We start from the raw sequence: 24,186 nt of genomic DNA, 5'->3' as shown, positions 1-24,186 counted from the left end.
CCCAAACTGACAAGGTACAAATCTGTCGTTCTGCCCCTGAACAGGCAGTTAACCCACTGTTCCTAGGCCGTCATTGAAAATAAGAATTTGATCTTAACTGACTTGCCTAGTTAAATAAATATTTTTAAAAAACGAGATCAAATTATAACAAATTTCTTTAGTAAAACTTTTTTAATAGATAATATGGATGTTAATTCAATTCAACGTTCAATAAAATAAATGCCATATTGATACTGTAGGCTACTTCATGGTTACTATTCAATGTACTACTGTCGGTCTAAAATAAGACACAATGTATCACGGAATTTCCGGGAAAGTTATAGCCACTCCCTGCAGTGCTGTCGGTAATGGTCTCGAGGAGGGAGGGGCCACTCAAAGGAAAGAAGGGACTCCACACAATGGGAGGTTTGTAGGCGACTTCTTAAACACTGTATTTCTTGTTTGTTTTGCCATGGGTATGTGTGTTTTGTCATTTACACATACCCACATATTGTCGCTGCGCTTGAACAATTAAGAACCCCGTATGTCTTTTCGATAGTTTTCTGTCGTGCTAACAGCGCTTGATAGCCTAACCTTTTGCAAAGTGTAGTGCTCCCGACAGCTACGTCTATTTCAAGCAACATAGTTTCCGATGTAGGCTACACCTCGTGCCCGCCTTTGACCTAATGTAACACGACATCACCAGTTGCTGTATTCTACTACCCGTTGCCACATTGTAACACATCCCAAATACTGTAAGCCAATGCCACTGACAGCGAGAGAAGTTTTGCCCAGATACTTTACTAGCAATTACGCAGGCAGACTGGGCTGAATTCAACAAATTGTCTGAAGAGACAATTGTATAGCTACTGACACAATTATCTTTTTCGGTAGTCTGTTTCCGTTAACTTGTCCAGTGATTTGTTTTGTTGTCGACATTTAGACAGTTGCCAGCTAGAGTGCGTTGCCATTTAACTATATCGTGTCGATAAAACATCTGGACGTCATGACGTCACACATACCGTTTATAATATTTCGCTAAAACCTGGTGTCGAATTAAAATGTAGTGTTTGAAGTGTTTACCCATTTAGGGAAATTGTGAATTAATAAATTGGCGACAGCCTATATGCCCTCCCATCTATCTATTTCATGTCTCGGGAGACAGCGAAAACCACCATGTATAGAATGCAATAATTTGCTAATATTTTCCATATACCAATAATTCTCATGTGCCAACGTATCACCGAGGTTTATGTCATGGTGAAACTTGCACTCCTATAGATCTGAAATAATTGGACACGGTGAAACCTGCCAGTCAAGCAGAAAAGCAAGGGGAAAGCAATTCCGGCATTCTTGGAAGTCAGGACAATCCTTGTCCTGCAAAGACACATACATTTTATGGTTGAAAAATACTATGTTGCAAGTAGCAGACTACCTTAAATGATTCGGCAATAATCATTTATTCGAAAAAGCACATTTCCATCATTTTTCGCAATAAAGAAAGTTCGACAAAAGAAAAACGATTAAAAATGTCGTCGATCTTTAGAAAATCTCATCTGCCGTTTCCATGACACATTTTTCTTGCAACATTGCTTTTGTCGAATAAACCTGGGTCAATGGAAACCTGCCTACTGTAGCTATACAGTTTGTGAGATATGTTGTGTTTAGATTGAAGAAAGAAAAAAAAAGTATACCTTTTTGAATAAGGCTGTAACGTAACAAAATGTGGAAAAAGTCGAGAGGTCTGAATTCTATCCGAATGCACTGTATCCTATAGTATAGGTTCCAAAATCGAGTAGGATTGTCTATTGGATTCTAATAGGATACTTGTATTGGAATCCAAAATGTTTTTTTTTTTACTACCGCAACCACAGAGGAGCTCGCGCTCCCCGCCTGTTTCATTACTTCACGATCAGAGCCGCTTGCAATGATCAGCTAGGAGGAAATCAAACTTTCAACATTTTGATGCCTTATAATTATAACGAATTTTCCACCAAAGGGTTTCTGCGCCAATGCACCACACAACCAATAAGCAAAACATACTGACATGGTTTGCGTTTTTAACACCACAATAAATAGACTCTCAATCTCGACAAAACAGAAAATACATCCCTCCCTACCTTGTAAGCATACCCAGTATCGAAGGCTTGGCTTGACAATCTCTGAATGTTATTACACTTTTTGGTGTATTCTAACAGATGTATCTTTCCATTAATCGAATTGCCTTTGCACAGTTTGGATTGATTGATAGATTTTTTTATTTGTCAGTAAAAAAACAAACATATACACAAATAATTTTAAATGTCACCGGGATTGCACAATAGAGTCGGGACTTATTTGCTGCTGCATATACAGTATTATAACTACTGAATGCACGTCTAATTTATGTCCATCTGGCTTTCGGAGGTCACCTTATGGTTTTCTGTTGTGCGTAGTGTGGGTAGCCTTTATCTTTGGCTATGTATTGGATAACCGCACAACCAGTAGTTGTGTTTCCATCAAATTGGCTTGTTGCAGGTAAAAGTCTGTACGTAATTATGTAGTGGACATAAAAATACATTTTTTTTAGGGTTAAATTCCCATGTACCGAGTAAAAAAATACAAGTTAAATGAGATTCCATCGAATTTTCAACTCCAGGTGTACTGATGGTTTTGTCACAAAATGTTGCGTGGTTATAAAGAATGTGGCCACTGGTATTGGCACGTGCGGTGATGAGATTATTATGGACAAAAGTGCGAGATTATTTGTCAAATGGCAGCCAAGCATTGATCATCATGTCACCAGAATAAGACCCTTTGATATTTATTGAAAGGAGCATCAACCTCATCACTGTGTGGACGTTCACTACCCTGTGAAGTGCATCACAATTGATTTCGTTTCCTAATAAACTGCATGCTTTGCCATAATGCAGTGCCATTTTTAATTAGACACTTTACTCGCATAAAAAGGTTGGAAACCTGTTTAATGTCAGGCCATTTTGAGGCTGCTGGAATTCCATTTGGACGGACGTGGGCACGCCTACATGAGACTTTTGAAGTAGCCTAATAATATTACAACATTTTGACTGGTTGTGTTTATGCCACAGATAAAAGGTAATGCTTTAAAAAAAAAGTTAGATTAGAACTATTTTGGCTATATTGAAGGTTCTAGGTGCGGGAGGAATATACGTTTAAATTGGAGAAGATGCAGAGCGTGTGTTAAGCTTTTTACTGTGCCTTTCTAGACCTTATAAACTGCTGAGAGTAGACCCACAACTGATTCAAATCGAAGGAAACATTCAAATCACAGGGCTTTTGCGCCATTATTCAAATGACATTTTCACTGTAGGCTAGAATGTTGTACTCACTTGAAAACAATGACGCAATTATTCCTTGCATTGTGCTGTTGTAGGCTAGTATAGGTAGCATCATTATATTGTCCCGAAACAAGATCAATAGTGGAGATTTTTGATCTGTGTCTCATGTCTTCACTGTTCTTTCATGAGCCTTGCCGCTCCGCTGCCTATCAGCTATTCCTATTTGTTCTTGTCGATTCATATTTAAAATGTATGCAGCTTTGGATGTTTTTATGTGTGGTATACTTGCTAGTTAGCCTATTACTGATCTGGACAAACGATCCACCTACCACTGTTGTCACTATGGACGGTTGATTAAGGGCACGACAGGCCGTTAGACTGGTAGACTATACTGACCCGTGGTATAGTAAAAGTTAGCACATGGAAAATCGTAGTGCGCAAGGGAAGTACCAAAACACCTTGATATAGGAGAGGTGCATGCAAGCGGACGAGGAAATGTGTGTAGGGTGGAATAAATTATATAGTGACACCTGCAAAAGAGTGAATGTAAAAGAGTCCCCCCCCCAAAAAAACATCCCCAAAGCCAAGTAAATTGGGATCTGCTCCTAAATCCATTGTAATTCAATCACTTTTTGACAGCATTTTGTTTTACAAAACTTTCCATACATGTGTTTGCCCATGGAAGAAGTGGTCAGAAAGGGACTTTTTGGACATCAATGCCAAAAGATAAATGTGCTCAAAGTTGACACATTTTGCATATGCCTATCCCACCATACATGAGACATCCATGTCTTCATCACTGGAAAATATAAACGTTTGAGTTTGATAGCATTGTTTGTAACCTTTGAAATTATGTCAAACTATTTTATTGATTTTTGAAAAACATTTTTTTTAATAAAAATTGTCTTAAATCTTGTACGTCAATTATCTAAAAACGTGTAAACTCCGATTTAAATATGCGCATATGTTGTAGCTTAGACCCTATTTAAAATCATCTGAGGTTTCTGTGTTGTGCCTGTCATCGGTTGAGACAACGTGCTCTTGAATAGAAATTGATTCAGACCCTATCCCTTCAGACCACTGCAATTTAGCTGGTACACACACCATTGACATTTAAATTGAATTGAAATTGTATCTAATTAATGATACCACAAAGATGACTGCTGGCCCACCCAGCATCGCATCTCAACTTAAATGGTTATGTCCATTCTATTATATATATTTTTATGATTTCAAAAGGTTTCCTATGGAGGATTGACAGTATAATTTAAAACAGATATTCCCATTTAAGTCAATATTCTCTTGTGTGTGGACCTCCAACTATCTTTTTGGTAGACATTTTTATTTTAGTACATTTATCAGCCAAAACATGACACCCACGCTATATTCAAGAGCATGTTCTGTCTCAACGGATGGCGAGCACAACACAATAACTTTTAGATTACATAAACTAGGGACTAAGCTACAACATATGCATACATGAAAAAATAGGACTTTACGCATTTTTAGATAATTGACAAAGGAAAAAAACAAACGTCATTATTATATACATAAAAACATCTCCAGAAATGATTAAATAGTTTGACAAGCTTGTTTTTAAGCTTTTAAATAATATCAATCTCAACCATTCATATTTTCCAATGTCTCATGGTATGGTGGGGTATCCAAAATGTGTAAACTTTGAACACCTCTATCTCTTGAATGATTTGGCATTCAGTTCCAAAAAGTCACTTTCCGAGTATTTCTACAATGGGCAAATACACTACATGGACAAAAGTATGTGGACACATGCTCGTCGAACATCTCATTCCAAAATCATGTGCATTAATATGGAGTTGGTCCCCCTTTGATGCTATAACAGCCTCCACTCTTCCAGGAAGGCTTTCCACTAAACGTTGGAACACTGGTGCGGAGACGTGCTTCTATTCAGCCACGAGCATTAGTGAGGTCGGGCACAGATGTTGGGGCCTGGCTCGCAGTTGGCATTCCAATTCATCCCAAAGGTGTCCGACGGGGTTGAGATCAGGGCTCTGTGCAAGCCAGTCAAGTTGTTCCATACCGATCTCAACAAACCATTTCTGTAGGAACCTCACTTTGTGCACAGGGGGCATTGACATGCTGAAACAGGAAAGTTGGAAGCACAGAATTTTCTAGAATGTATGCTGCAGCATTAAGATTTCCCTTCACTGGAACTAAGGGGCCTAGAACGAACCATGAAAACAGCCCCAGACCATTATTCCTCCTCCACCGAACTTTATAGGTGGCACTATGCATTAATGCAGGTAGCGTTCTTCTGGCATCCACCAAACCCCAATTTGTCCATCGAACTGCTTCCACTGCTCCAGAGTGCAATGGCGGCGAGCTTTATACCACTTCAGCCAATGCTTGGCATTGCGCATGGTGATCTTAGGCTTGTGTGCGGCTGCTCGGCCATGGAAACCCATTTCATGAAGCTCACGACCAACAGTTACTGTGATGATGTTGCTTCCAGAGGCAGTTTGGAACTCGGTAGTGAGTGTTGCAACCGAGGACAGGTGATTTTTACGCGCTATATGCTTCAGTTCTTGGCGGTCCCATTCTGTGAGCTTGTGTGGCCTACCACTTCGCGGCTGAACCGTTGTTGCTCCTAGACGTTTCACATCACAATAACAGCACTTACAGTTGACTGGGTCAGCTCTAGCAGGTCAGAAGTTTGACAAACTGACTTGTTGGAAAGGTGGCATTTTTTATACACCTGTCAACAGGTGTTCAAATCAAAAGGGGTGCTTTCAAAAAGTGATTGAATTCAAATGGATTTACCCTACAGCTTAGCTTATGCAAAACGCTGCCATATATGTCTGTCAAGTTGCCAGTGGTTCTACAAAAACAAGAGAAAATTCAGAAAGATGTTAATAAAAATCCATGTTTTGTATCGAGTGAGAAATGTCTCTTGCATGTGTGTAGATTTTTGTTTTTGTCGCAGTGTGACGCGCTGTTGTGTACTTCTACAAGTGGCTGCGTCGCATAGAACCGACCAGTTCCTGCAAAGATGCTGGGAAATGCTAGATGTGTGGCAGTTAAGATGGCAAGGATTTAATGAATATCTTTCTGTTTTCTGTGGTTTTTGTAGAAACCACCTGCAACATAGTTATCACAAATCTCGCATAACTGTAGCTACACTGGCACCTTATCGTCGACAAGCCTCCTCGGACAATTTGTTGAATTAATTTGTAGCAATCTGTAGGTGGTGCCAGTGAGGCATCATGCTTATGTATTTCACCCTAGAGAGTTACTACATGCACTTGGCTATTTTAGGACGGTCCACGTCCCTGACGAGCAATGTTGAGGTCGACCTCCTGGCATAGCTTACCTATTCTTGAAAAACTTTCCAATTCTGCTGTAAATGCCTCTGCAAAAAAAAAATGCATATTTTTTTAGATTTCGCTTCCCTCATTTGTTTGTTGATATATCCCATATCCTCATTATCAGCAAGTGAATCCTTCCTGGACCTAATATGAACTGTGTTCGGTGCTTTTCCGAGCCACCGTGCTTCTACACCTGCATTGCTTGCTGTTTGGGGTTTTAGGCTGGGTTTCTGTACAGCACTTTGAGATATCAGCTGATGTAAGAAGGCTATATAAATACATTTGATTTGATTTAATCAATTCCCATTTTAATTATTATAATTCTCATGTTGTGATTCGTTCCCGCGTGACTGTCAGACAGCTTCCATGACCAGCTATTGGAGGACAGTCGGTTCCTCAGGACAGACCGTCGACTGGACACAGAACTAGTGGATAAGCTCATCCTGCAGCTCAACAGGATCTACCCACAGATCCTCACAGACAAGGAGGCCACCAAAGTGAGTAACTTCCTCTGGACAAATGAGTTTGACCCAAGGTAATTTGTAACTTCCACACGTAGAGCTCTTTGCTCTAAGAGATGTCCTACTGAAATGTAGCGAATGACTGCTTGTTCAGACGTCTGTGGTTTCAAGCAGCACTTTGTTACATACACAGTATTTTACCTCGATCTAAGCATCGGTTCCATTTCCAGACTCTGTTGAACAGACCACTTGAACGTGAATTTAGTTCCAGAACGTGAAGTTAGTCAATTAGTAGCCCCTCGTGGCCGACTGTAACAAAAATGTTCAAATTGAGTAACAGGCTAGCGTGTACAGGACATTTGTTTCTGGATTCCCGAAGGTAATCACTTAGATTCAGAGAGAGAGAGAGAGGTATTCTACACACACATCTGGAATTCTAAATATGACATGATGATCCAGTTTAGGGACCTTGATGTGCCCACCTGCGTCCGACTGGCTGAGCTCCTGGCTCACCTGCAGGGGAAAGGTGAAGAGGCCTGCCGGGAGTTCTACCGGGCGCTTCACCTGCATGTGGAAGAGGTGTACTTCAGCCTACCAACACGCCTCCGCCTCAGAGGTTAGCCCCCCCCCCCCCCCCCCCCCCCGACAGTCAGTCTCTGGAGAGCTGAGATTTTTTGCACACTACCGATGGCATATTTGCATCTAAAAACCTGCATAAATCTATTCGTCAAAATCATGGACATTTTGTAATCCCTTTCCCAGGTTCTGTAGACCCGTTCACGGTTACAGCCTCACCCACCCAGCCGAGATATGTGCTGAACGACCGAGGTAAGCATACACACAGAACGCTGAATCTCTGTCACACAAACAAACACACGTACTGTAGACACACATGCCTTTTACGGTACATACCTTTCTTTCTAACAAACAGTCTCCTGTTCTCTCTCCTCTCTCTCTAGGTCCTCTGTTCTTCCTGAGTTGTTTCGGCGTTGCGGTGGGGATGGCTCTACTGTATTACTATGGCGGTGAGTACAATACGTCCCTTTCATGTTTTCTTTATTTCCCCACAGAAAAGAACAGAAGTCAGTATGTCGTATGGCTTTTCTGTACTCCTGATTATTTTGAAACCAAGCTAAGCTTAACATTGCATCTTCATGTTGTGCCACAAATCAAACTCCACATCAAACTTGATTTAAAGGGTATTTAAAATCGCAACGCACTTTGAAGTATACCAAACAAGAAGCGGTGAACGGGATGAATAAAAGACACACAAAAACCTCCATGGTGTCTGCCCCTCTTACTTGACTGGGCAAGCTATTCCGTAACGCAATGACCAAATCATGTACACCTATTCTGTTTCCATTAAACTGAAGTTGTCAGTGTTATCATGCTTAGTTGTTAGGGAATAAAACAAAGTGTAAACCGTCCATGTGTTGTCCCACAGAGGCCAAAGTAACAGGGGGAAGCAGGGCTCTTGGCATGGCTGCTCTTGGACTGGGCCGACGAGCCAGAGAGGTTCTCATATGGTACGCTGAAGACCCCATCAGGAAGTAGTCTGTGTGTCTCCACTACCACAGCAAAACAAGCACTCCAAAGGTGTTTCCGGACATCCAATAACACACTACACAAATACCCTTTTCACATTACCATGCCAACCTGAACCAAACTGTGCTGGTTACAGCAACTATGGTCGATGAGTAACTGGGCCAGTTGATTACAGCTTGGTTTGGCTCAGTTCAGTTTGTCTCAGTGGTGTGAAAAGCCAGGGGTTTATAACTTTGTACATACTGTATATAGCAGTCTTTTGGCTTTAGGAATCTTGAGGGTTTTTTTGGACAATTTGTCATACAGCAACTGGTTTTCTTCTGAACTTTCATTGTCTTCACAATGGTTAGATATTAGACATGCGTCTTCTCTGGTGAAAGGGACTATTATCACACTAAAGCTCTGTTACTGAACAGCATCTTGTCAAGAGCCAGTCTCCTTCCGTTGTTGGTCTTTTGGTGTGGTTTGGACACCGTGTACAGAAACCAATAAACCAGACTCACTTTAAATAAACCTTTCCTACTGAATGTGCTGTACTATTTGCAGTATACTCGGGAGATTGACGTTAGGAAACATCAAACGGCTAAGGAGGGTATTTATCAAATAGGATGTTTATTTGTTTACTTAGCTTACTGAAGGAAACCAACCAAGCACTACGTTTTATTCCAATTTGATTTGTAATATCATCTCTGTTATCAGGGAGGATCTATAAATGGAAAACATTAATGTAATATATAATATATTTTTAGCAGACACTCTTGTTCAGAGTGCCTTACAGTAGTGAGTATATACATTTCATACTGGTCCCCTGTGGGAATCAAACCCACAACCCTGGCGTTGAAAGTGCCTGATTCCCACAGGGGACCAGTATGTATACATTTCATACAGGTCCCCTGTGGGAATCAAACCCACAACCCTGGCGTTGAAAGTGCCTGATTCCCACAGGGGACCAGTATGTATACATTTCATACAGGTCCCCTGTGGGAATCAAACCCACAACCCTGGCGTTGCAAGTGCCTGATTCCCACAGGGGACCAGTATGTATACATTTCATACAGGTCCCCTGTGGGAATCAAACCCACAACCCTGGCGTTGCAAGTGCCTGATTCCCACAGGGGACCAGTATGTATACATTTCATACAGGTCCCCTGTGGGAATCAAACCCACAACCCTGGCGTTGCAAGTGCCACATGTTGTAGCTCAGTTGGTAGAGCAAGTTGTTCGTCCGGTGTTTTTGTCTTGGATTAAATGTCTACCACATAATGCCTATCAATTAGATCAATCCAGGTACCCTATGCTTGTAGCTAGATAGCCCGGCACTGGTTCAATTAATGTGTGACCTAACCATATCAGAGAAATTGTCATTTGTTCACTAGAACTATCACATTATAGCGGTTGATTACACTCCTTTTGAGTGACAATGGTACTTAGTTACTGTTTTTGAAAGTGTTCATTTTGTTATTATGCCCACTGAAAAGCCAATGCAAAGTACTACATTTCAGTTTCTCTCTCACTTTTCTCTAATGTTGTTAAGCGTTTTCAAAGTTTTCTCTAACACAGTGTGAAGCCTTTGTTCGCTAACTTGCCTTAATCTGTGCTTTGTTTGGTACGGGAAATGTTGTTCATGGGGGAAGTAGATTATAACGGTTATACTGTTTTATAGTAGGGGAAATTATAATATTAGATACACATGTAGCCTACCTGATATATATTCAATGTGTAGACATATGAGACTGTTGTGTCACAGCTCCATCTACTCTGTGAGGAGAAAATCCTAACTCCCATTCAAGTCAAATGGACATCAATGCACAGCTAAGTGGTTTTAGTGGAAGTTAGGATTCTCCCCACATTCTCTTAACGGCCTCAGTCTCACAAGTGCCATCATTATGATTTATATAATTGTATGACTTTTCACTATTTATTGTTTTCAAGCCTTTCTATGCGTGGACAATACAAAACAATATCTGGACAAATTGTTACTTTTCATTTACAAACTTCATTTCAAAATCGTACAGTTTTCTACTGCATTCAGTGCATCAAACAAAGTGCATTAAAAGTGGGGCTAAAATATGATTTGGTCCTTCATTTCAAAAAAGAGAAAAGGCCTTCAATCATTAAAAAACATGTATATTGGCAAAGCTTAGGCACAAACAAGGCATGAAATATGATCATATATATTTTTTTACACGTAAATTGTGATGGTACATACTGTAAATTGCATAGATCTGAGATTACATATAAGGCAGCATGCAAAGTCTGAATGTCCGGTTGTAAAATTCAAGTAACTTAACATGAGAATTTGGGGTAAAAATCCCCTAATTACCAACATTTTGCAACGCTAGATCAGTGGTTCACAAACTCTTCACACCCCTCTTGTTGGCGGAGAGAACATTTAGCAGGTTCAAAGCATATTTCCTGCAATTCTATACACTCAGCTAACCTGCCCACAGACTGTGGTTGAAAATTAGCCGGCGAGCTAAAACCGTCACTTTTACTGAAATGTTGATTAATGTGCACTGTCCCTGTAAAAATAAAATCAACTCAACATGAACACACAGAATATATGGGAAATGTGTGGAATGCAGGAAATTTGCTTTAAAATGGCGACCATGGAGGGTGATATTTTTGAGGGGCATTTAAAAGCTAATTTCCTGCATTCTACACATTTTGCCATATCTTGTGTGTGTTCATGTGATAGCTGAGTGACTCAAACATTACAACAAAATCGATGGGCTAAAAAACACAGCAGCTGGGACTGTACAGCTTGAGTATTTCTAGAACAAAGTTACCATGACAGCAGCTCTAAGATATGAGATACTTCAGTGTATGTGGACACCCCTTCAAATGAGTGGATTCGGCTATTTGTTTGCCATGTTTGCCAGTGACAGTCTCTCTCTTCCCATTCAAATATGTGTTTGCAACAAAAAGTTCAGTAAAAGACCCATGTGACTCCATTTGATATTGCGAGGGTTGTTTTGTTTGCGCGTTGCGCTGTCTATGCGTCGGTATATTGTCTATAAAAGTGGATCCTCGTGATTGTATCGTTTTTCCCTTTTAGACCACATAGGCCTAATAAAATACTTCAAATGATAGGCTCTCTGTCTCTGTGTGGTGACTTCAAGAAGAGTAAAGGTAAGGCCTCAACATCTTGCTGAATGAACATCGGTCTGAATTTCTGTCGGTGTCCATTTTGAAGGTGCTTGTTTAAGCAAGTCAGCCGTGTCAACTATGGTTTTAAAAAGGAAGCAAGTGAGGCTGAAGGAACTGTTACGCTGCCGGATGAGGCTCCGCTGATAGCCAGGTGTAGCGATGGTAAGGATTCACTCCATTGTGCTGAAAAGAAAGCTCTGCTGTTAGGGCCAACATAAAGCTGTCCCAACAGTTTGTAGGCACCGTTTGTCACCGTTATAATGCAATTAATGTATTGTTTAGTGTTGTGTGGCTGCATCTAAAAACAAAAAATGGAGTTTGCCCCACCAAGACTTACATGCTCAAAATCGCCACTGAGCAGTGTGTGTGTGTGTGTGTGTGTGTGTGTGTGTGTGTATATATATATATAAAATAACCCTGATATGTACATATCTGTAAAGGCAATACATTAACACTATTGGTCATTTGAACAATGTATTGTTCACACAAGTAATAGCAAAATATGAAGTGTGGCAGGATCGGCATGAAAGTAGGGTCAACCTGACTGAGATTGTGACTGGCCGTGTGTGTGAAAGGCCAGTGGGAATCCTGTATAATGAATCGATCTACTGTCTTTGGTGTCACGGAGAATCTGATGGAATACTGGATCCGTGAACCTCTTTTGCTTCTAAAGTAGCAGTGATTTGGTTAGTGCAGCTATGGCATTCCGGTATAAAACATTTACTTTAAGATGAACCTATGTGTATGCTAACTGTAAGTCTATGTACAATACATATATTTATTAAACTCATGTAACCTGACAATTTGACACTGATTACCAAACACTTGTTTGAGGGTTATAACCAAGGGTACACGTTGGCATATTATGTGTGTATTGTGCATATAACACCAGTATAATGCCTTTAGAACTATAATAATTGATGACCAGAGGGTAAGGAGTGAGGGAGGTTAAGAGTTTTGATTGGGCTTTTGGACACCAAAGGCCGTAATAAAGATGTTGACTACAACGATGATGAAGATGAGGGCTGTGGCGATGTTCTCCATAATGTTCAGCTTGAAGTGGGTGCTCTCGTCGTTCAGGTTCCACTTCACTGCAGAACAAGAGAAGAACACAAACATGTTGCGGATTAGCTTAGTGGCTCCAAGCAAGTCCTCAGTTCATAGAAAGCAACCAACAGAGGGAGCTATGTCAAAAATTGTTTCTAAGACTGGGGCCCTGTTTGAATTCCTTAAGTGCATTCTTCCTGTTCCCCTTGACGTAGTCACTGAGTAGACAATATTGGACAAGTGAACTCAAGGTCTCCACCACATGGTGGTATTCACCTGTCCGGTCATTTCTGACCCTGCCTTCCTGTAGGAAGGAAAGGGAAAAGGGGGATACTCTGAATCAGAGAGGTGGAGGGGGCTGCCTTAATCGACATCCACGTCTTCGGGGAGCAGTGGGTTAAATGCCTTGCTTGGGCAGACCGACAGATTTTTACCTTGTCAGCTCGGGATTCGATCCAACAACCTTCCGGTTACTGTGCTCTAATTTAGGACGTGAATTATATGCCTTACTAGAAAGGAATGCCAATATTTTGTTGTGGGAGTTGAAGCCCAGTTAAGCATTTTTAACATGCTGACTCAATAGAGGCACACCACCTGTAACGTTAGTAATTCTGCCCGAGGACATTAAACTGAATATTCCTAATTTGAACCAACTGACAGGAGAAATACAATGGATAAACAAACACTGTCTCCAATGGTCCCGTTCTTTAACTCTCCCACCCACACAATGGGAGCCCCTGGGAGGGGAAGATACGGACAGTATAGCCAGGTACACAGATAGTAACATTTTGCTGAGAGAGCCATTCAAACATAAAGTAGGGTCAGAAACATGTTGGGAATGTATCTGTTCATGGAGCTGAGGAGCTCCAAGAGCTTGGAGCTCAGGTCACATGGTCAGGAAAGAATCTTGGCCCCATGCCTCATCAATCTGTGGCTACGTCCCAATTATCCCTCCTTCCTCCCGAAGTGTGTGTTTCCCTTAACTGATTTGAAATGAAATGACTGGAACAAGAGAAATGGTGGAAACTCCTTTTAGCCCATGCCTCTGCCAATCCAATGCTTTTAGATTTGTGGAAAGTATTAAATGACTTCACTCTTCAGGAGAAAGGAGATCTTATTGGGTTGCGGTCAGCATGAGGAAGAGGACTTTGCTGGTTTGAGCCAGACGGGAGTGACTACGACTTTCTTAATAGCCTCTGAGGGGATAAATAAAGTTGAACAGAACTGAGACCCACCAATGAAGATGAGCAGGATGCCCACGGTGATCTGTAGGAGGAGGGATATGGAGATGAAGGCGATGAGGGGGGTGTAGAAGGTGAAGTCTGGACCCTGCTCCAGGACGGCCTTCAGCTGGGAGGCGTTGGCCATGAGTAACGCCACGTCCAGCATGCTCTCTGCTGCGCTCTTCTTATTAGCATACCGGTTCATGTTTATAGGCTGGCCTGCCTGCCTCCGATTCCAGGGGCCTTGACGCGGCTCCTGGACACAGAGAGACTTAACGTCAGTACAACATAGATAGAGACTGATAACACACCTGAACACAGAGGCTAACATCAGTGCACTATAGATAGCGACAGCAGACCAAGCCCCGGGAACCTAAACACGAGACCTGACGTCAGTACAACATAGATATACAGAGATTTAACACTGGCACATCACTGTTAGGATTTAGTAGAACGCTAGATTATATGAACACATGCTGATGTCCGCATTTAACTGATTTAACATGTATATAGCCATGTTATTACCTGGTACTCCCTGTATATAACCATGGTATTACCTGGTACTCCCTGTACATAGCCATGCTTTTACCTGGCACTCCATGTATATAGCCATGCTATTACCTTGTACTCCCTGTATATAGCCATGGTATTACCTGGTACTCCCTGTACATAGCCATGGTATTACCTGGTACTCCCTGTACATAGCCATGTTATTACCTGGTACTCCCTGTATATAGCCATGTTATTACCTGGTACTCCCTGTACATAGCCATGTTATTACCTGGTACTCCCTGTACATAGCCATGTTATTACCTGGTACTCCCTGTATATAGCCATGTTATTACCTGGTACTCCCTGTATATAACCATGGTATTACCTGGTACTCCCTGTACATAGCCATGCTTTTACCTGGCACTCCATGTATATAGCCATGCTATTACCTTGTACTCCCTGTATATAGCCATGGTATTACCTGGTACTCCCTGTACATAGCCATGGTATTACCTGGTACTCCCTGTACATAGCCATGTTATTACCTGGTACTCCCTGTATATAGCCATGTTATTACCTGGTACTCCCTGTACATAGCCATGTTATTACCTGGTACTCCCTGTACATAGCCATGTTATTACCTGGTACTCCCTGTATATAGCCATGTTATTACCTGGTACTCCCTGTATATAACCATGGTATTACCTGGTACTCCCTGTACATAGCCATGCTTTTACCTGGCACTACATGTATATAGCCATGCTATTACCTTGTACTCCCTGTATATAGCCATGGTATTACCTGGTACTCCCTGTACATAGCCATGGTATTACCTGGTACTCCCTGTACATAGCCATGTTATTACCTGGTACTCCCTGTACATAGCCATGTTATTACCTGGTACTCCCTGTATATAGCCATGTTATTGCCTGGTACTCGCTGCATATAGCCATGTTATTACCTGGTACTCCCTGTATATAACCATGTTATTACCTGGTACTCCCTGTATATAGCCATGTTATTACCTGGTACTCCCTGTATATAGCCATGTTATTACCTGGTACTCGCTGCATATAGCCATGTTATTACCTGGTACTCCCTGTATATAACCATGTTATTACCTGGTACTCCCTGTATATAACCATGTTATTACCTGGTACTCTCTGTATATAACCATGTTATTACCTGGTACTTCCTGTATATAGCCATGTTCTTTTTACTCTTATTGGTATTCTTTATTCACTGTGTATTTAATTGTGGGAAATTGTTATCCTTAACTCTGCATTGTTGGAAAAGGACTAGTAAGTAAGCATTTCACTGTTAGTCTACACCTGTTGTTTACGAAGCATGTGACAAATTACATTTGTTTTGATGGGGAAATATGGGGGAATTCTAGTGATTTCTGCAGTTACTCTGCTGTGGTTTGTGGGAAATGAAAGTGTTGTGGGACTTTTAACAGGAAGTGTGACCATGCACATGTTTCTCACCCATGTACACACAATACCCTATAATGACCAAGTGAAAAAATGTTTAGCGGGAGGGGAATTCTGGGGATTTCTACAGGGACTGCTGTTCATTTGTGGGAAATGGCCATTGTTACGGTTCACTGTGCACAGATAACTGCTAGAAGGGCAAGAGGTCTAGTGCCATGACTCCTCTGCAATTTCCTTCCAACCAGGGTGTAGCTACTGTAGCTGTCAACCAAGAGGAAGTTGGATAATATGAATGTAGAAAGCAAGTTGTGTGTGTGTGTGTACTGAATATGTACTGCTTGAGTGTATTGTAGAGCAGTAGTGAATAATTTACAGTAACAGTCCATTCGTTGTAATTGTTAATTGTATGAAGGAACTGTAATTGTCCTATAATCAATAGCATGATAATGACTAATGTCAGAATATAGCAATGTTATCAAATGAGGAGGACTGAGGAACACTTCTAAAGTATGTGCTACTATGCTATGGTAATAACACTGTGTAGTACAGCAGTGAGGAGAGAAGTAAGGCCGGTCTAATGAGTGCCACTTATGACTCATATTTACAGAGTAAACCCCAGGAATCCATTACAGCATAACTGATGTCATGCTGTCTGCCTCAGTGGTCAAGCACATGACGGTGTCTATATATCTTGTCCTGTCTCAGCTTTCAGAAAGTTTGCAAGTATTTCAAGTGGTTCAGAATGTCCGCTCCAGCTTTGAGCCAGGTTACACGGCTTTACGCTGCTTTACTTTCTCCACTAATTCAGAAAGGCATAGAGAGGGCATGACTGTACGGTGATGTAATTACATCGTTACTTCATTGGAAAAGTGGGCCTATAACCCAAACATTAACCAGGTTTTTGTGTGGGTTAAAGGACAGAGTTTTTTTAGGGGGGGGTTGAAGTACAGTCTGGCAGTCCAACAGCCAACCAGGAGTGCTTTGTGCCCAATTTGACAGTGTAAAACAGAGAAGCCCACATCCACATGCCTCTTGCCACCTCTGAAAACACACAAAGCCCACAGAGGGAAAAAGTCTCCTTGTGACCAAGGCTAGCGATGACTGGAAAGTTAGTTATCTCTTAGAAGCAGCCTGCTTTCCCTCACTGCCTTATAACCCTCAAATTCCTGCACTCGTCTTTTTTTCTTTTGTTTATTCCATTCCCTCTATCGTTCCCTTTCTACGGCCCTGTTTTGTGTGCCATTTTCCTCACTCGATTTTGTTGTCCATTTTTCTGCATGCCCTTCCGATCACGAGAGCTAGTCTCACATACTGCTGTGTTCATGGCGACGTTCTAGAAATAGGCCTACTGAAATGGGTGAACTTCCTCAAATTCCGTTTCTCATAGTCCATTACCTCCCCTCGTCTTCCTTCTTTGTTGTCCGTTTGGTCTGGTGAGTGCCACTTATGACTCATATTGTCCCACTGTTCCATTCCCTCTCTCTCGGGCTGAGGAGGGACTCGCCTCTACCGCTGATGTCCAGAGTGTTGTAACGCGCTGAGATACAGTACATGCCACGTAATCCCCTGTGATGGCAGACACCCTTCTTCTGCGGGATTGTTGAGTAACAGTTAGATCATTGTAGGTCTGAACAGACACTGCTGACTAGTCAGTGTTGTTACTCATGTAGAGATGGGAGTTCCTTTCAGCTCTTCTATATCTTTTTTCTTCTCTGCCCTTGTTCATACACCGGTAGTACATCCAATGAACAACTGTTGTTGTTTGACTGTGAGCTTCACATGTGGGCTCTTTTCATGTTGCTTTTAACTGAACAATTAGACTCGACAATGAGTCTAAGCCACAGGTTTAAGATCAACACTGATGGGTAAAAAAACTAAACAAAGCGTGACGATCGCAAGGTTTTCAAGGGAGTTCAGTCAGGACTTTTCTGAGTAACCGAGTCATCATGGCCCAAATGTCAATAATTTCCAGAGTACCAGTCCATGATGTCACTTTGCTCACAGAGCAGAGCGGTCTCAGACTGGACACCTCCTTCATGTTGCTCATAGCACTGTTTCAGCCACTATGTTTTAGATGAGGTGTGAAATTGCCTAGGTCATAAACAATATTGTGCTTCCTTATTTCTGGACTGTCTCTGAAATAGGCCTGGACAATGTCTTGCAAATGGGTTTTAAAAGCTATCTGACAGACAGGACACTGTGTGCTTTCTGATGGTGACAAGTCTAGTTTCCTCAATATTATAAAAAGGGGTATTGGGACCTGTTCTCTTTACTATTCATATAAATAATATTAGTCTATGTATTAAATCGTGCAATATTCATCTGTATGCAGACAAAACGGTTATGTATGCCATAGCCTGGTCAACAGTCGGTGCAATGTTGGAGCTGTAATCGGAATTTGTTGCATTATGGAAAGCCCTGGTTGATTTAAAATATACTTAGTATGTTGCACTCTAATTCACAGGAACATTTCTCAGGTGGGCTGCATATTCACTCATTGGATGCCTCTCTTATATCTCAGTGTTTTGGATTGATAAAGATGTAACATTTCAAAAACATGAGCTAGTGAAAAAACTCTGATTTAAAGTTGGCTTTTTAAAATTTTATTAGATCTTGCTTCCATGAACAGAACGAAACGGATTGTGCAGTCAACTTTCCTGACAGTTCTTGACTATGGTGACATCGTTTACCGGACGGCAGCAGCCACTACTCCTAAACCAGTGGGGACTTGGGGAATTCTACTGCTTTCCTCCTCCCCTTTGACATGGTTATGACCTCTTGGTGTTGTATAACAGGAGTTTACGCAGTGACTGAAAACTTAGGTGGTTTCCCCCTTAGTATCTGTTCACAAACACATGTTCCCTGGATAACCTCTGATTAAACTGTAAGACACACCAGTGGAAAATCAGTCACTGTGCCCAACAAAGTGGGTTAAATGTGAAAATCACCAAATACATTAAACAATGTTAAACATGAAATGTATGAAACACTCATATTTTTGTTTCACTAATTATTTGTGTGACATCAACTCATATTAAATATTACATTTTAATCATATCAGTAAATCCAATAGATTTTTATGGCCATTATTGATTCCCTGGACTTTCTTTAAATGTGATAATTCAAACAATTCAAGTAAAAAAAAAATCCAAAACAGGACATTACATCTAGTCAATAATATAGTGTGTACATTTGTTGCCTTCATTTTGTTATGTAGATTCAACCCTTTTTTTCATTTTATTTTTTACATTGAACACTCTTCAGCTGTTAGACTATCATAGATAACTTCCTCTAACCGTGTTTAGGTTAGAACTGAGTTATAATGCATCACAGTTTGGTTGATTTTATAAACAATTGATACATCTCGTTATTGCCATCTTCTAGCTACCCAACATCGTTGGATCAACTCCTTGGTTTAACAGTGAAAGTGATACTTTTCCTCATTTGGGTTTTCAAACACATCAACATATTATTTGAAGGTTGGTCACTAGGCTACATAAAATCATGTGTTGTCCAAGTTGCATGCAATAAGGAATTCCCCTGCTGTCGGTAGCCTACGTCAGGGCAGGGTGCATGTTGTGGCTACCGAGTGTCGCAGCGGTCTAAGACACTGCAAGAGGCGTCACTACAGTCCCTGGTTCTAATCCAGGCTATATCACATCCGGCCGTGATTGGGAGTCCCATCTGGTGGCGCACAATTGGCCCAGCGTCGTCCAGGTTTGCCCGGGGTAGGCCGTCATTGTAAATAAGAACTTGTTCTTAACTGACTTAAAGGTTAAATTAAAAATTAAAAAATGATGGTCTCATGCCTAATCCTCAACAGGTGCGCTTTGGACTAGAATGAATTAGTTTATTTGATTAGCTGTAGGCCTTGTAGTAGAAACCCTGACCTATTGTCCCAAGGTTCGCGAGACAATGGTCTTTGAAATAGGCCTAAAAAGTGATCAAGCTTTGTTTAGGACAGGCTATGCACTGTTGCCAAGTGTTAAAGCACCCTGAAACCACTGATAATGTAATAAATTGCCAATAATGTAATACATATGCTGAATGCATAATGTAATAATGTTTTTGCGTAGATTACTACATTATGTTGTGGGTAAAAGATATCTATGAATAGTGTAATAACTTTATCCAATATTGTAATATTCACTCCCCCCCCCCCCCCCCCCGCCCCCCCCCCCCCCATGCATATCAAGTGCCATGCTTCAGTAATAGCTTGTCACGTTCCTGACCTATTTATGTTAGTTTGTTATGTGTGTTAGTTGGTCAGGATGTGAGGTTGGGTGGGCATTCTATGTTTTCTGTTTCTGTGTTGGTTTTGGGTTGCCTGGTATGGCTCTTAATTAGAGGCAGGTGTTTGGCGTTCCTCTAATTAAGGGTCATATTTAGGTAGGCGTTGTCACAGTGTTCGTTGTGGGTGATTGTCTTCCGTGTCTGTGTAATTGTTTGCACCATACGGGACTGTTACGGTTTGTTCGGTTTGTTTAGTCTAATTGTCTTATTCGTGCGTTCTTCTTGTTTTATGTGAGTTCGTCGTATAGGTTTGTCTACACCTTTTGTTAGTTTATTCAAGTTCGTGTTTTTTCGTTAAATAAAATGTCATTTCACTACGCTGCGCCTTGGTTCCCTCAATACTCCTCCTCTTCCAAAGATGAAGAGGAGGAGGACCGCCGTTACATAGCTGACTTCACACCAAACCACATCCCTGAACCGTAGCATGAAACCTGACTTTAGCAAGACTTTCAAAATACACATTTGACCCCCAATACACACCCACAACCCCAGTCAGTGAGTCAGTCAGTCTGTCTGTGTAAATGAGGGCGAGAGAGTGTGTGTGGTTAAGCACTTTTTTGTTGCAAACTACTACTTAAAATCTCAAATGTTATGCAATGTTTTTATAGATATAACCCTGTGAACAGCATCACAAAATGGTTGCCTAAAGTGATAAGGACTTTGTTTTATGGTCCCACAAAGGTTTTGTCTAGTTCCAGGTTTGTCCCGGGGACGTTCACAATAATGTTTTTAGGACATTCATGGGACGTTGTTTCATGGTCTCCTGTTTTTTTTTGTATAGTTCCCGGTTTGTCCCAGGGACGACCCAGAGGGCATTTTTAGGACGTTCTCAGGATGTTTTGTCATGGTCCCCTGAAGGTTCTTGTACCCGGCTTGTGTGTTTCAAAGAGCTGTCAGTCAAGGCAAGATCATGAATAATAGCTCCCACCCTACTCAGCCTGTTCTTTCAGGCTTCCTGATTGTTAGAGATGAGAGAAAAGGTACAATATCTTCAATTCTTAGCTTTATAATAGTGAACAAATATTATGGGGGTTGTTTTGGTCATTGAAAATCATTTTTGACTTGGGAAATAGGATGACTGTGCGGGACCTCTGTGTTTATTTCTTTCTTTTTTAAAACTGTGTGACTATAATATAAATCTATTTAATTAAGATAAAATATCAGAAATAAATATTAGATAATAAAGGCCAGTATCATCTTATTTACTTAAATAAAAGGGAATAAATCATCTGAAACTGCAGCAGTCAAATGATTTTGCGCCCAGAAGCAAGCCCCAACAAGCTTCACATTGAGCTCTACAAAGTAAATAGTATTAATATTGTTATTATAAAGACAGAAAAATACACATGTACAAGCTTAACTAAATTAAGGAATATTCGTGGGAATATAGCCATAATATACACAAGAGAAAGGAGAATGGAATATATTTGAAAAGCCATTTTTTTTAAATAAATTGAAGCAGCCCCCATGTGTGAATGCTATTTTTCCAACATTTTGATATTTCTTAGTGTCTCTTGTGCAAATAATGTTATTTTATATTGGAGAAAGAAAACAAGTATGCGGAACAAATCAGCCTGAATATCAGGACGCGCAACTGCAATGTGTTTCGACTACTTTCTGTACATTACATCTGAAACTGTTCTTTAGAGATTGTAACCCTTCTGTCCCCACCCACAGTGTGTTTAAGGCTCCATCTACGTCCATTCCTCCTGGGCCTATTGATCCAGTGCTGGATGCGTACCAAAGGCTGCTTTGTAAAGACATATATCTAAACTAAGAAGCCTCTGTCCCCTATGCCAGGAGCATCTTTACCCACGTTGACAAACATGCCCTTAAATCTCTATTGTTATCCACCTAGTGGACAAGGTAGGTGCTGTTACTGTACAAGATTACACTGTCTTTAAGACCGAAGTACTCAGGCAACGAAATGATCAGACTCACTAAAAAATCCCACAAAACAGCTTTTGGCTGTAATCGAACAGACTGTCACTGAGGGTATGTGGAATGGGGATCTCACCCCAAAAATCTTACCTCTTCTACGCGCTCTCTGTCGGCATGTCCGTTCATTTCCATGCTTTCAATCGCCATATTTGCCTCTTAACTATTGAATTTGAAATAAAGCGGGTTAAATAACAAAAGTATTGTGGGAGTTCGTGTCGCTGTTTCGCTGCCAGTGTCCGCCAGGTCTGTCGCTGTGTGAAATTAAGACAGATGTGGAAGAGTGCCTACCAACGAGGGGCGTCTCCACACCGGGGCTCAGGAACTGAAAGTAGACCCAGAATTGACGTGTTCTGATCCATAAGGAGAGCCCCTTTCATTTGGAATGAGAAACAAGAGATTCCAGAGTTTCACAACACAAAATATGCAATGAAGGGTTTTTATGAAATTATGTAAATTCTCGTTGATCTGATCATTTTCAAGACTCTGTTTCTAACTTTGGCTTAAGCCTGATATGTATAGCTTTTGACAAAACATCTTCCCAAACACCATGTCAACATCAATTGAATAGCCTAATGCTTATTTTCGACTGTAACACCAGTGCTACGCTATTGTATAGGATACAAGGGACATTGTGTTTTCATAGCACTGACAGTGAGAACTTGTGAAGAGCAGAATCAACAACAACCTCTGCATAATCTCATACTGAACAGTTGTTTTGTGAAAATGTGTTAAAGTTCACTGTGAGATTTGTTTTTTGTAAATGACAGCTGAAAAGTATAAGTGGCCTGCCTGGCTTTGGCTTCAAGTGAGACAGGAGTGCCGGCCCCCAAATGGAAACAGAAAGGCCTTTTTAGGTAAAACACTGCGGTAAATCCTGTATAGAAATGCACCATAACTGTTGTAGAATGAGTCAGAATAGTTATGAAATTTGCAGTGCTGAATGAAGGTGCCACATTTCGTACATCTTCAGAAACAACACCTCCACTACATTGATCCTCAACACAGGTGCCCCACAAGAGTGCATGCTCAGCCCTCTCCTTACTCCCTGTTCACCCATGACTGAGAGCCCAAGCAAGCCTCCAACTCAGTCAACAAGTTTGCAGATGACACAACAATTATAGGCCTGATTACCAACAACAACGAGACAGCTTACAGGGAGGAGGTGAGGGCCCCGGCAGAGTGGTGCCAGGAAAATGACCTCTCCCTCAACTTCAACAAAACGAAGAAGCTTATCGTGGACTATAGGAGACAGCAGAGGGAACATGACCGAAGTGGAGAAGGTGAAAAGTTTCAAGTTCCTCGGCGTACACATCATTGACAATCTGAAATAGTCCACCCACACCTCAGGAGGCTGAAGAAATTTGTCTTGGCCCCAAAGACCCTCACAGACTTTTACAGATGCACAATTGAGAGCATGCTGTCGGGTTGTATCGCTGCCTGGTACGGCAACTGCATCGCCCGCAACCGCAGGGCTCTCCAGAGGGTGGTGTGGTCTGCCCAACGCATCACCGGGTGCACACTGCATGCCCTCCAGGACACCTACAGCACCCGATGTCACAGGAAGGCCAAAAAGGACATCAACCATGCAAACCACGGCCTGTTCACCCCGCTACCATCCAGAAGGCGAGGTCAGTACAGGTGCATCAAAGCTGGGACCGAGAGACTGAAAAACAGCTTCTATCTCAAGGCCATCAGACTGTTAAATAGCCATCACTAGCTGGCTACCACCCGGTTACTCAACCCTGTACCTTAGAGGCTGCTGCTCTATGTAAGTAGACATGGAACCACTGGTCACTTTAAAAATAGAACACTAGTCCCTTCAATAATGTTTACATACTGTATTCTACTGTATTTTAGTCAATGCCACTCTGACATTGCTTGTTCTAATATTTATATATTTCTTAATTCCATTATTTTACTTTTAGATTTGTGTGTATTGTAATGATTTGTTAGATATTACTGCACTGTTGGAGGTAGGAACA

At 41.3% G+C, this 24,186-nt stretch overlaps 2 protein-coding genes across 2 annotated transcripts; one reads left to right on the top strand and one right to left on the bottom strand.

The window, feature by feature from the left end:
- The first annotated feature begins 338 nt into the window (after positions 1–338).
- Positions 339–11,720, top strand: LOC129842389 (caspase recruitment domain-containing protein 19-like). Its single transcript, XM_055910936.1, has 6 exons — positions 339–405; positions 6,977–7,116; positions 7,540–7,696; positions 7,843–7,908; positions 8,040–8,105; positions 8,525–11,720. The coding sequence occupies exons 1-6, from the start codon at positions 348–350 to the stop codon at positions 8,632–8,634; spliced, it is 597 nt and encodes a 198-aa protein (XP_055766911.1). The 5' UTR covers positions 339–347; the 3' UTR covers positions 8,635–11,720.
- Positions 10,732–22,510, bottom strand: LOC129842400 (ninjurin-1-like). The gene is made up of 3 exons (XM_055910946.1): positions 22,295–22,510; positions 14,058–14,301; positions 10,732–12,866 (listed from the first exon to the last, which is right to left on the bottom strand). The coding sequence occupies exons 1-3, from the start codon at positions 22,349–22,351 to the stop codon at positions 12,724–12,726; spliced, it is 444 nt and encodes a 147-aa protein (XP_055766921.1). The 5' UTR covers positions 22,352–22,510; the 3' UTR covers positions 10,732–12,723.
- Positions 22,511–24,186: the final 1,676 nt, after the last annotated feature.

Source organism: Salvelinus fontinalis, chromosome 3 (assembly GCF_029448725.1).
Source record: "Salvelinus fontinalis isolate EN_2023a chromosome 3, ASM2944872v1, whole genome shotgun sequence".
NCBI classification, from domain to species: domain Eukaryota; kingdom Metazoa; phylum Chordata; class Actinopteri; order Salmoniformes; family Salmonidae; genus Salvelinus; species Salvelinus fontinalis.
This window is presented reverse-complemented; position numbering and strand designations above follow the sequence as displayed.